Genomic DNA, 13,202 nt, shown 5'->3' with positions numbered 1-13,202 from the left:
AATGTTTATTAAATACAACCTAAATAGTGCATTAAAACAAAATCAGTAAGATAATGTAAAAGAAAGGTGAAAAACAGCTATATAATGTATCTTTAAACAGTAAATTAACTGTAAAATACTGTGAAATTAATAAAAAACAACCAGTTCAAACTGTATTTTTCATTAACAGTACAAAGCTGTAAATTGCAGTGACAGTATAATAATGTTAATTTTACAGTAACATAAAGACAACCCTGCTGCCAGTTCTTTACTGTTATTTTACTGGGAAATTCTTAACAGTATAGCTTTGCTGCTGGCCGCTGATGTTGCAATGGAACAAACAATTGACTTTCACTTCTTGGTGAAACACTTTTTTTTTTGTCATATACACAGAATCTTTTCACTCATATCCCACAATGCAATGCAACGTTGAATAATAGATATGTAGGCAATCAATTGATTACATTTCACCACATATACAACATAACAGATATACTGGAGACACATACAGATTCAAGTAAATGACATTTAAATGAAGCTGAAATACATATTTGTGATGATTGGATGTTTTGGGAGAAATACAGTGATGTAAATACTGTAAGAGGAATATAAAGAGATAACCATAGGAACTGTTTCTATGGAGATAGCCTAACTGCTTCCAGGAGATGGCAGTAATGCAACAAAAACAAACCAGTTGTGCGAGGTAAACGACAAAAGAGGAAGAACACCAAAATGGATTATTATTATTATTATTATTATTTGTCTTTAGTATTTAATTTTTTATTATTATTTTATTTAATTTTTTTTCTTATTATTATTATTTTGTATTTTTATTTTGTTTCTGCACAAGCTCCTGTTCCACACTGCAGTAGTCCAGATGGTGGCGGTAATGCACCTCTAAGCCAACCGCAGATAAACACCGAGGAACAAGAAGAAGAAGAAGCAGAGCAACATGGCGACCGTGAGGAGCGATGAGTGGAGAGCTGTTTGCGACAAATTCACCAACGCCCAAAACCTCACTGTCGTAGAGTCACGAAATGACCCTGAGAACGACCCGTTCCGCTCCAAATACAAGGCCAGGGAGCTCCTCAGAGAGATATACTGCTCGCTCAAGAGCTTCGAGGCCGGCGAAGGAGAGGAGGAGAGCGGCGGTAGCGGCGGAGAGAGCGGCGAGCAGCGGCCGGTGGCAGAGCCGCCGGAGGACGGCCAGAGGGAGGACGGGTTGTTCGGTCAGGGAGACTTCAGTGGAGACTCACCGGCCGGGCTGAGGGCCGCTAAACTCGGGGCTGTGGAGTACTATCTGGGCGTCAACCACATTGACACAGAGGAGCTGTCCGCCGGGCAGGAGCATCTGATGAACTGTATGAAGCTGCTGGAGAGATGCGGAGTGTCGACGGAGAATGTGTCTCTGTTAAACCACGTCAGGGTAACCATGACGTTAACTTATAACCGTTAACTTAACCGTTACCTTTAATGATGCTGTAGAGATAACTGACCGTTAACTTAACCGTTACCCTTAATGATGTTATAGAGCTAACTGACCGTTAACTTAACCGTTACCATTAATGATGCTGTAGAGCTAACTGACCGTTAGTTAAGTGACCGTTAACTTAACCGTTAACCTTAATGATGCTGTAGAGCTAACTGACCGTTAGTTAAGTGACCGTTAACTTAACCATTAACCTTAATGATGCTGTAGAGCTAACTGACCGTTAGTTAAGTGACCGTTAACTTAACCGTTAACCTTAATGATGCTGTAGAGCTAACTGACCGTTAGTTAACTGACCGTTAACTTAACCGTTAACCTTAATGATGCTGTAGAGCTAACTGACCGTTAGTTAACTGACCGTTAACTTAACCGTTAACCTTAATGATGCTGTAGAGCTAACTGACCGTTAGTTAACTGACCGTTAACTTAACCGTTACCATTAATGATGCTGTAGAGCTAACTGACCGTTAGTTAAGTGACCGTTAACTTAACCGTTAACCTTAATGATGCTGTAGAGCTAACTGACCGTTAGTTAAGTGACCGTTAACTTAACCGTTAACCTTAATGATGCTGTAGAGCTAACTGACCGTTAGTTAACTGACCGTTAACTTAACCGTTAACCTTAATGATGCTGTAGAGCTAACTGACCGTTAGTTAACTGACCGTTAACTTAACCGTTAACCTTAATGATGCTGTAGAGCTAACTGACCGTTAGTTAAGTGACCGTTAACTTAACCGTTAACCTTAATGATGCTGTAGAGCTAACTGACCGTTAGTTAACTGACCGTTAACTTAACCGTTGCCTAAGTAATACTGTAGAGAGCTAACTGACCGTTAGATAACTGACCGTTAACTAACTGACCGTTAACGCAACCGTTACCCTGAATGCTGTATAGAGCTAACTGACCGTTAACTAACTGACCGTTAACTAACTGACCGTTATAAAGTTGATCATAAATTGTCATGATCAATAACACCGGGGAAGGAGCATTGTGGGAAAGCTTTTATATACATTACAGCTTTCATGTGTATTGATGATTTGTAATTAACAAGGAGTCCATCAGGTTCATTATAAAGCCTTCCAAACAGAGTACATAATGATTCTACTGTAGCAGGAGATCAGGTGATGCTGATGACTCACTCATGTGATGATGTGTTTGTGTTATCAGAACCAGCTGGGTATCCTGTGGGCAGAACGGGATGAGATGGAGACGGCTCAGGGATTCCTAGAAACAGCAGAATCCACGTACCAACGTTATATGAAGGAGGTGAGGCTGGTGTCCTGTCTGTGTGACTGTTTACTTCAAGCTGCTAGTACATTAGTTGATGACAGTGCAGGAGAGACTATGGCTAAAGAAAACCATCACTTCTATGTTATCTAGCTCCTTCAGTGTCACTCGTCTATAATCTGGAGATCATGATAAACACTTGACAGCACACACCAGGGAATGAGTCCTTACCCCAAGTGAAGGAGTTCAAGTACCTCGGGGTCTTGTTCGCGAGTGAGGGGACTACGGAACGGGAGATTGGCCGGATAATCGGAGCAGCGGGGGCGGTATTGCATTCACTTTACCGCACCGTTGTGACGAAAAGAGAGCTTAGCCGGAAGGCAAAGCTCTCGATCTACCGATCAATCTTCGTTCCAACTCTCACATAGGGTGAGAAGCTCAGTCATCCGTGAGGGACTCGGAGTAGAGCCGCTGCTCCTTTGCGTTGAAAGGAGCCAGCTGAGGTGGTTCGGGCATCTGGTAAGGATGCCCTCTGGGCGCCTCCGTAGGTAGGTGTTCCAGGCACGACCAGCTGGGAGGAGGCCACGGGGAAGACCCATGACTAGGTGGAGAGATTATATCTCCACACTGGCCTGGGAACGCCTCGGGATCCCCCAGTCAGAGCTGGTTAATGTGGCCCGGGAAAGGGAAGTTTGGGGTCTCCTGCTAGAGCTGTTACCCCCGCGACCCGACCCCGGATAATCGGTTGAAGATGAGTGATGAGTGAGTGAGCATACACCGTAGTGCAGGGTTTCTCAAACATTTTTTTGGGCCAGGTACCCCCTTACAGGGGAGAAAATCTTCCAAGCACCCCTCATAATCATAACACCGATTAAACATTATTTCGCGGACCCTCTAAGAAATTGCCACGGACCCCACTAGATGTCGCCAAATCCTGCACACTGCACCTTTTAAGTATGTGGCCTGATTGTTGGCAGTAAATGTGTCACTTGCTGGAACTATGTTGACACCAGCATTCAAAAGACAAACTGACTGACGGGTATTAGTTTCTTACAACAGCAGAGGACAAGATTATGGAGCCATGGTTGTTGTGTTTTTCAGGATGGGAGTCCACCCACTGATATGACAGAGTACTTCACTACTGAGGAGAAACTGCTGACACATCAGGAAAGGACTAAGAGGTAACTTGTAAACTCCAACATCCATATACGGAAGATCCACACAAACATGTACACAAGACTTCTCACCTGTTTATATTAATATTCTCCCAAAGTTTGCATGATAGTGGTCATTCATACAGCAAACCCTGGTTTTGATTTGTATCTTCCTCTAGAATGCTCTGCCTTCTCTATATCCCCTTTATGCTCCCTTTCACTCTTTCTGTAACTTTCATGTCTCAGGTTTGAGTTGGCCTACACCCACACCATGTACTACCTTGCTCAAGTCTATAAAAACCTGGGTAAGTCTGATCTTGTTTCAGTCGAATTAGTACAACAGTAAATCTTTATTGGATTGTGTAAATGAAATACTTAAAAACTTATGTAGAATGTACTCAATCATATTTTAAAAGATATAGAGGAGTTCTTTAGTATACTACTGTATTCTTTACTACTATATTTGTATATATTTTAAAATTGTTTTATATTTTAGCTTTCTTACTATTTACTTATTATATCTGTTGTTTACCTACTATGTATTACATCTTGGTCTGTTTTCTACGGATGCCTCTTGTTCTTTGCACTGTCCTCTTTGCTGCTGTAACAATGCAAATGTCCTTGCTGTGGGACTGATAAAGGATGATCTTAACTTAAAATTCTGTATAATTCAATAACATCAATAACATCATATTCATCAATTTTTTGAGGCATTTCTGAAGTCCGCTTCTGAACTGGATTCATATTTATCTATGTGAATATAATGACGCTTATTATGTTAATGTATTGCTTTGCTTGATAATAGTAATAATAACTATAGTGTTTTTTTTCTCCCAGGTGAAAATGAGCGTGCTGCTACCTACTGCCACAGCACCCTGCAGAGACAGCTGCAGTTAAATCAGTTCAGTCCAATGGAGTGGGCTCTGAACGCTGCTACACTATCCCAGTATTACATCACTGAGGTACAGTAGGGCCCACATTGATTTCGATTTAGGGCTCAGTCGATCAAAATGTTTAATTGCAATTAATCACATATTTTTTTATCTGTTCAAAATGTACCTTAAAGGGAGATTTGTCAAGTATTTAATGCTCTTCTCAACATGGGAGTGGACAAATATGCCTGCTTTAGGCAAATGTTTGTATATATTTATTATTGGAAATCAAGTAACAACACAAAACAATGACAAATATTTTCCATGCATTTAGGATAAAAAATATGCTCAAATCATAACATGGCAAGCCCAACAGGCGACAACAGCTGTCAGTTTGCTGACTTGACTATGACTTGCCCCAAACTGCATGTGATTATCATAAGGTGGGCATGTCTGTAGAGGGGAGACTTGTGGGTACCTATAGAACCCAATTTCATTCACATATCTTGAGGTCAGAGGTCAAGGGACCCCTTTGAAAATAGCAATACTAGTTTTTACAAGTGTGGAGTGTTATTTATCCTCCTTCATGACAAGCTAGTAGACATGGTTGATACCAATAGATTCCTTAGGTTTTTCTAGTTTCATATGATGCCATTATCTTCACTCTAGCTTTAAAACTAAGCCCGCTAAAACTTAAAAATCACAATTTGTGTTAATGCATTAAAGAAATTAGTGGCGTTAACACAAATTTGCGTTAAGCGTTATATTGCGTTCACTTTGACAGCCCTATTTCAATTGATTGAAAACACTTAATTTAAAACTTCACATCTTATTGGCATGTTATCATCCAAAATGGTTTAATCTATCTAAAGAAATAAATCTGTTCTGCCTTGCGTTTATACAGTTTTGTGGTTGCATTTTTCACAGACTTGATATGCAGTCAAATAATTTTGATTAAATGGCGAGAAATTTGGTTGTAATAATCCTATATATTATATAAGATCTGCTCTAGTTGTTCGCTAGGCACTGTCACTCTAAAATGTGTGTGTGTGTGTAATTTGTAGGGCCGATACATGGAAGGCAGACATTGCCTCGCAGCAGCTACTGTCATATCAGGTTTGGCAGGAGAGGTTCCTTCTGAGGCCGCTGCACAGGAGAGTAAGTATCAATAGAGCTTTAATTAACATATATATCAAAATAAGCATAATTATTTGATTATTTCCTTTGTACTCTATAGTCCTGATCAACTACAATGAGTCAGGCATGTGCGAATACGCACGACCAGTCCTTCCTCAGTGATGTCCTCCTTCCCTCTCACTCCGTCCAGATATATCTATCATTCCTTGCCTCTCCTCCGGCATATCCTAACATCTTTTTCTACATTTGTGTGACCCAGGTGAGACAGAGAGTGAGCGCAGAGAGCAGCTTAGGCAGAAGAGAGCAGACATTGCGAGATGTTGGATCAAATACTGTCTCAACCTCCTGCAGGACTCCAAGAAGCTGCTGGAGGTACGACATGGTTGTATGTGTGTGGACGTTCATGTGTGGCTGTTTAGAAAACCTCTATACTCAAGTTCACACCTCTCATGTGAACAGTGTAGGAGCCATTTCTGGAGTTTAGTGTATGTAGGACAGAAATGGACCAGTAGGTAGCGCCCTTGTATTGGGTTTTTCTATAAAGGTAGGAACCATCATAGAGAGGCGAGGTGGACAACCATGGGGCCTTATTTTGAAAAAAATATGAATGGTAGTCAATGGCAAGAGACAAATATTGTTTGATCCAGTTTGAATTGCGTCATGAATCAACACATATGATGTTTGCTGTTAAAAAGACCAGGAGTCGCTAAATAAAACACATCAGTTAAGAGAATGTTTCATTTGTGTCTGGTCATTGCTAAGTTAGCTCGCTAGCTAGTGGTGACTTTTATTGTGCGAGAAGAGAGATGTAGTTCACTGAGTGTTTTCACACAAAACTAAATGATACTACGACAAACCTACAACAAACTGTGACTTTCTTGACTTGCAAAATTATGTTCTAACGTTGACAAACATGTTACGTGTTGATTCATGGTGCAATTCAAACAGGATCAAAAATGATTTGTCTCTCTCCGTAGACTACTGTACATATTTTTTCCGAAATAAGGTCCCCTGGGGTCCGCCGGAAGGGGAGGGACTTCGCCTCTCTGTTCAGGTGACAGGTGTTTTTAGATGTAGGAGGAGTACAAACAGGTGAACTCTGGTTGTATTCGCCGGTTATGATTGTTAACATGTAGCTCATTGGAGACACATAACGGTGAGAAATAAATATTCAAGCAAGAACGGAAGTTGGACTATTTCACAAGACACTACTAAGCCCGTCTATGCAGCCCCTCAGTGGCAATAAGTCTTAGGCTTAGCCTCTACAAACAGTGATGGCCACCATGGCTGAAGGAAAGAGCACCGCCAACAAAAACCTCAACTATATCAGTAGACAACCCAAGGTACATACATACATAGTAGTATTGTCTTAAAATGTGCTCGCACGTGTGTTTGTGACCAGGACAGCATTGGGGAGCTGGATACTGATCGTCAAGAAGAGTTGAAGGGAGCGAGGAGACGTGAGGAGGAAGAAGAAGAGAAGGGCAGAAAGAGCGCTCTGCTGTTTGGCTCTGAAGACACCTTTGACTCCATTGCTAGCCTGGAAGAGAAGGTTTGTATACTGTGTCTGATGCTTCTACTAATGGTTTTTATAATAATTATTAGTGTTACTCTGTGTCAGTAGCAGCAGAAAATGCTTAATTTGATTAATAATACCTTATAACAGTAGCTATTTTTGGAGTGTTTTAGTGATACAAGGTTTTCATGTGATAGTATCATTCCAAATCCATAATCCAGACAATAAATACAGATTTAAGATTATTGTATCTCCAGAGGGCAGTATTCTGCAAATAAATACTCAAACTATTTTAGCAGATGACACCAAACTCTCTGCTTTCTGTTTTCCAGGTGCGCTGTTTGTTACCATTGGACTTCACTGAGGCCAGAGCTGTTTTTCTGGTGGGACAGAATTATGTCACACAGGTATGCACAGCGCGAAAACACACACTGAAACCTGGGTTGGACAGAATCATATCATCAATTTAGACACTTTTCTACAAGTAAACAGACATACACAGAAGTGGAGCACAGTTAAAGAATCCCATGTGGCTGAGTTATTGTAGATACTGCCATACCAGCAGATAACTGATTTATTAAAAGTAATTTAATAAAAATACATTAATAAATCAGGCTACTCAATCAAACAGATGCTTTTGAACTCATATTTATATTCACCTCCCAGCGCAGTTTGTGGGCTGTGAAGCCCATTGAGATATTATATTGATATTGGACTGTATAAACAAACTTGACTGGACTTGAAACATCAGTGAATGTACCGAGCAGATAGCTTCAGATGGTCTCAACTGTACTGTCTAGTACCACTTTACTGTTCCTAAAGTCCTCATTATATTGTCGTCTTACATATTCACCTCATATGCAATGTAGGGCTGCTACTAACGATTATTTTCATTGTCGATTAACCTGTAGACTATTTTTTCGATTAATCGATTTTTTGTCTGGTCTATAAAATGTCAGAAAATATCGATCAATGTTTCCCAAACCCCATGATGACGTCCTCAAAAGTCTTGTTTTGTCCACAACTCAAAGATATTCAGTTTTCTGTCACAGACGAGTAAAGAAACCAGAAAATATTCACATTTAAGAAGCTGGACTCAAAAAAACCCAAGCGTTGAACCCACAGTGTATAGTTTCAACTAAAACTGTCTCCATCGTTTTGCAGGCCAAGGAGTACTTTGTAATGGACGGTTATGTGACGGACCACATAGAGATCTTGCAGGACCACAGTGCTCTGTTCAGGGCACTGGCTTTCTTTGAAGAGGATCTGGAGCGGCGCTGCAAAATGCACAAACGCAGAGTGGACATGCTAGAGCCAATCTGCAATGGTACTGTGATAACTTTGTTCTTGATTACAGTAAAAAAAAAAGATGAAACAAAATAACTTGTCAATGTTCAGCCCGCATGTCCATGCAAGGATTGATTAAATCTGACTTTCTGTTTCTCTACAGACTTGAACGCCCAGTATTACCTAATGATACGCAGACAGATGATGTTTGAGTTAGCTGAGATCTACAATGAAATGATGGACCTGAAACTGAAACTGACGCTGGCCAACAGACAAGCTGATACACAGTCTCTAGATAACCACACCGTTAAGAAATTCAACCATCTCTGCTCTGCCTCTGCCAAGTGAGTGTGTGTGTGTGTGTGTGTGGACGACCCGTATGTGTCTGTGCATCTACATTTATTCAATCTGAATGACTTTAAATCCTCTGTTCTTCTCTCCAGATACTTCCAGATGTTCATAGACTCTCTGTGTTCTCCCGAGGGGAAGCCTCCGGAGCACCTGGAGGAGGAGGTGCTCAGACCGGCGCTGGTGGCCCGCTTCAGAGTGGCCCGACTCTACAGCCGGCTGATCAGCTCTACACCCTCTGTTCAGCTGGAAAACCTCGACAAGTCTCTGGAACACTACAAGTAAGAAGATGTGGTTGTTAACTTATGGTGATACATCTAAACACTTTCTGGGTTGCATATTGAAAAATGTGCTCTCCACAGGACAGTATCAGGTTGACGTTAAAGCTGGAGTGCGGAACATTTGTCTCCCCCCTCTAACAGTGAGAGTAAATTACTATATGGGAGATACCATAGTGACCGAGCAGCAGCTGGAAGTATAGCAGAAGCTATGTTTCTGGAGTGGATGCTCCAGATAAAAAATAAATGTGTCATTCAGAGAAAGGACTAAAGTAGGGCTGTCAATCAATTAAAATATTTAATCGCGATCAATCGCATGGTTCTCCATAGTTAATCGTGATTAATCGCAAATTAATCACACATTTTTTTATCTGTTCAAAATGTACCTTAAAGGGAGATTTGTCAAGTATTTAATACTCAACATTGGAGTGGGCAAATATGCTTTCTTTATGTGTGTATATCTATGTATTATTGGAAATTAATTAACAACACAAAACAATGACAAATATTGTCCAGAAACCCTCCAAGGTACTGCATTTAGCATAAAAAATAGGCTCAAATCATAACATGGCAAACTGCAGCCCAACAGGCAACAACAGCTGTCTGACTTGACTATGTCTTGCCCCAAACTGCATGTGATTATCATAAAGTGGGCATGTCTGTAAAGGGGAGACTCGTGGGTACCCATAGAACCCATTCACATATCTTGAGCTCAGAGGTCAAGGGACCCCTCTGAAAATGGCCATGACAGTTTTTCATCGCCAAAATTTAGCGCAAGTTTGGAGCGTTATTTAGCCTCCTTCTCGACAAGCTAGTAGACATAGTTTAGGTTTTCTAGTTTCATATGATACCAGTATCTTCACTGGTAACTGAGCCCAATACAACCTCTGAAAGATCGATTGTTGTGTTCGATTAATGTGTTAAAGAAATTAGTGGCGTTAAAACTAATTTGCAGTAAAACGTTATTATTGCGTAAACTTTTACAGCCCTTATTAAAAGTAAAAAAACTGTGCATGGGAAGACTTGAAGAGAGCTCTCCTGGGGGTGGGGGCGATGTAGCAAACTCAGCTGCAGGCATACTTGTTGAAAGTTGCCACAGACGCCAGACACCACAACTCCGGTATACAGTGATATACAGAGAGCTGGTGGCGATAGAATTAATCAGCATTTAGTGAACTTGTTTGGCAATGGCAATTTTTTTTTATATATGATAAAGTCCCGCACTCCAGCTTTAATGTAGAAGCAAAAGGAAAATAGAAAGACAGATGTATTTGGTGGAATAGAAAGGATTTCGCTATGTTGTTTATCTGTATAATGTGTTGATGACCTTCCACCTGTTGTCTAGATACGTGGTGCAGTACTGTGAGGCCCACCCTGAGGCAGCCGCCACTGTGGGGACGGAGCTGGAGCTGAGTGCGGAGATGGTCGGCCTGCTCCCTCTCAAAATCAACCGCCTCAAAGCTAAGATGGTTGTAAACAACTGAAGGACGCCACTGTTCACCGACTGACTTTTTGGTTGACTAATAGTGTTAAATCCATCCAGATGAGCCAGTCAGTCTAAATGTACCACCTTTACAGTCAGTGGAAACTGGCAGACTGACTGACTGACTGACTGACTGTCTTACTTACTTGTATTGGTGATGGCCTTTTGTTTTCAGTGGGCATGCTGCTTTCACAAAACCTTTGAACCCATTACACGCTGTACATATGTGCTCTCCTCTGTGAAGTAAAATGTGTGGTCAATTGACTTTTGATTCAAATTGCACAGTAAATATAGTCTCTTCCATGCTAATATGAAAATGTCTCTCTTGTAGTACTATGAGATAATTGAGAATAGTTCAGCACTTTGAATTGATTATGAATTGACCCAGACCTGTTTTTCTCTTTACATAGATGCTTTCTTCCCAACCAGAGTGGTGTGAAGGAATATTTGTAGGTCTATCGCTAAAATGTCAGACACTCCCTTTGAAACAAAAAAGTAGCTGCTTGGACTAGACAGTCCCCTTTTCATCCTTGTGGCTGATATGTACATAATTAATTAATTTTGTCACCCTAGTCTGATTCATATTTGTTTTCTATTGTTATTCATACTTGTTTTTATTTAATGTGGCTTTATTTTGTGTAAAGCACTTTAGCACACTATAATTCTGTTACTTCAGCTACTTTTCTTGTCTTCTCCGTCTCTGACGGTAAAACAAATGTTAAGGCCTACTGTAACCAGGGTTATTTTAACCATGGTAATAACGATAGGCAGCCAAAGGTACAGATAGTTGAGCTGACCCAGTTTGTACTACTGACAGGTTGTTGTTGTTGTTGCGCCTTATAACTGAGATACTCGTTCTGCAAATAGTCAGAACAATTGTCTGAACTGTCAGAAGCAACCGTCCCAGTGACGGCCATTAAGTGGACTTAATAATGTTGGTTTATGAGATATAATAATCTGCATGATGCCGGCTTCATCCTGGTGAACCTGTGTATTTTCTTCCCGTCTCTGAGGAATCACAATGTCATTCTGTTATATGTCCAGCAGATACTGTATGTAATTGTTATAAACCAATGAAGTAATACACACTTATGTCACAATAACAATATGTGCTTTTTATTTGCAAAGAGACGCTGGGTGTAAAATGTCTCCCCAGTGTTTTCTCTGGTACATCTCCATATAACAGAAGTTGATGGGTCCCGAAGTAAAAGACTAAAATTATCTCAGTTTGGGGCCCAAATGAGTTTAAGAACCTTTTTTCCAGTCTATTAAATCACTTAATGCAGAGAAATGTCATAAATGATGTCTATTAAAACAAAATTATCTCTTAAACTGACTGTGACGATGTGATGATGTTCTATAAAAGTTCCAGTATATCTCAGTTTACATCTTGTTGTTATGTCTTCATATTGTTTGTCTCCCACAGTTGTGTCCTGCATGTTTCCCATATTGTTATAGTTACGTACATTTATCTGCACATTGTGTAGGTTATTAAAAACGACATACACGTGTTACAGCCGGCAGAGACAAAGGGACATTTAAACTTGATAGCTTTTCACGTGAGGATTTCTAAATGTTGGATTAGAGTTTATCGAGAATTTCAGATTCAGTTCCATGTTTTTTATAAGGGTGAGTGTAACAGAGGCCAGATGTGTGAGCAAATGCATGACCAATTTCCAACTAATCATGAGGCAATGCAACTTCGACCTACTCTATGCTGCTTCCTCTTCGAGGGAATCATGACCTTGTGGTGAAGCTGTACCGCTGCAGGACAGACGGTGTCTCTGATTCACTGATACTTTGTCAAGTCTGATGATATTATGGTGACAGGATTCATCACCATCAGAGTCCAAGTGTCCTAAGGTTAAACAAATGTTTAATCTTGTAGTGAGTTCTATAGATGTCAAAGGAAAACACATAAATGAATGGAGAAACATACTGTAGCTACATTAAGCCTTTATTACAGTAGTTTCTCCATCAAAACATTATAAATGTGTGACAAAAGCTCAAGAGCCCTGACATCAGTTTTACAGATTCATTTCATCAAATAATCTGGTAACACTTTACAGTTCAGCACATTTCATGGTAATTAAGTGATAATTAGCAAGTAACCTATTTGAAATTTCTTTGGAATTACTGCCAAATTACCCAAATATTTACCTCAAAATTGATCAAAAATGACTGTTATAAACATTATTTAATAATTATATTCCACTATTTCTGTATAGCTGGTAATTTATTTAATACATTTCCAGGAAAAGAATACAAAGTTAATTGATATGCATTATTTCCATGTCTGCTGATAAATAGATGATAATTAGCAAATAACTTCTTTGAAATTTCTTAATAAACTCCCTGAATCATTACATTAGCTACCGGGTTACATTTGTGTAGACAATAAGTCACACAATGGTGAGATTTGTTCCTGAT

The 13,202-nt window shown here is 40.1% G+C and overlaps 1 protein-coding gene across 1 annotated transcript; it reads left to right on the top strand.

Moving 5' to 3' along the window:
• The first annotated feature begins 684 nt into the window (after nt 1–684).
• On the top strand, nt 685–12,109 carry LOC119477882 (kinesin family binding protein). Its single transcript, XM_037752090.1, has 13 exons — nt 685–1,405; nt 2,638–2,736; nt 3,799–3,878; nt 4,098–4,156; nt 4,689–4,813; nt 5,788–5,881; nt 6,120–6,232; nt 7,263–7,412; nt 7,709–7,783; nt 8,541–8,703; nt 8,827–9,007; nt 9,107–9,292; nt 10,635–12,109. Exons 1-13 carry the CDS (start codon nt 932–934, stop codon nt 10,771–10,773), a joined length of 1,938 nt encoding a protein of 645 aa, XP_037608018.1. The 5' UTR covers nt 685–931; the 3' UTR covers nt 10,774–12,109.
• The last annotated feature ends 1,093 nt before the right edge of the window (nt 12,110–13,202 follow it).

Source organism: Sebastes umbrosus, chromosome 2 (genome assembly GCF_015220745.1).
Source record: "Sebastes umbrosus isolate fSebUmb1 chromosome 2, fSebUmb1.pri, whole genome shotgun sequence".
NCBI classification, from domain to species: Eukaryota; Metazoa; Chordata; class Actinopteri; order Perciformes; family Sebastidae; genus Sebastes; species Sebastes umbrosus.
Note: the sequence above shows the minus strand (reverse complement) of the source record. Positions and strands in the feature narration are given on the sequence as shown.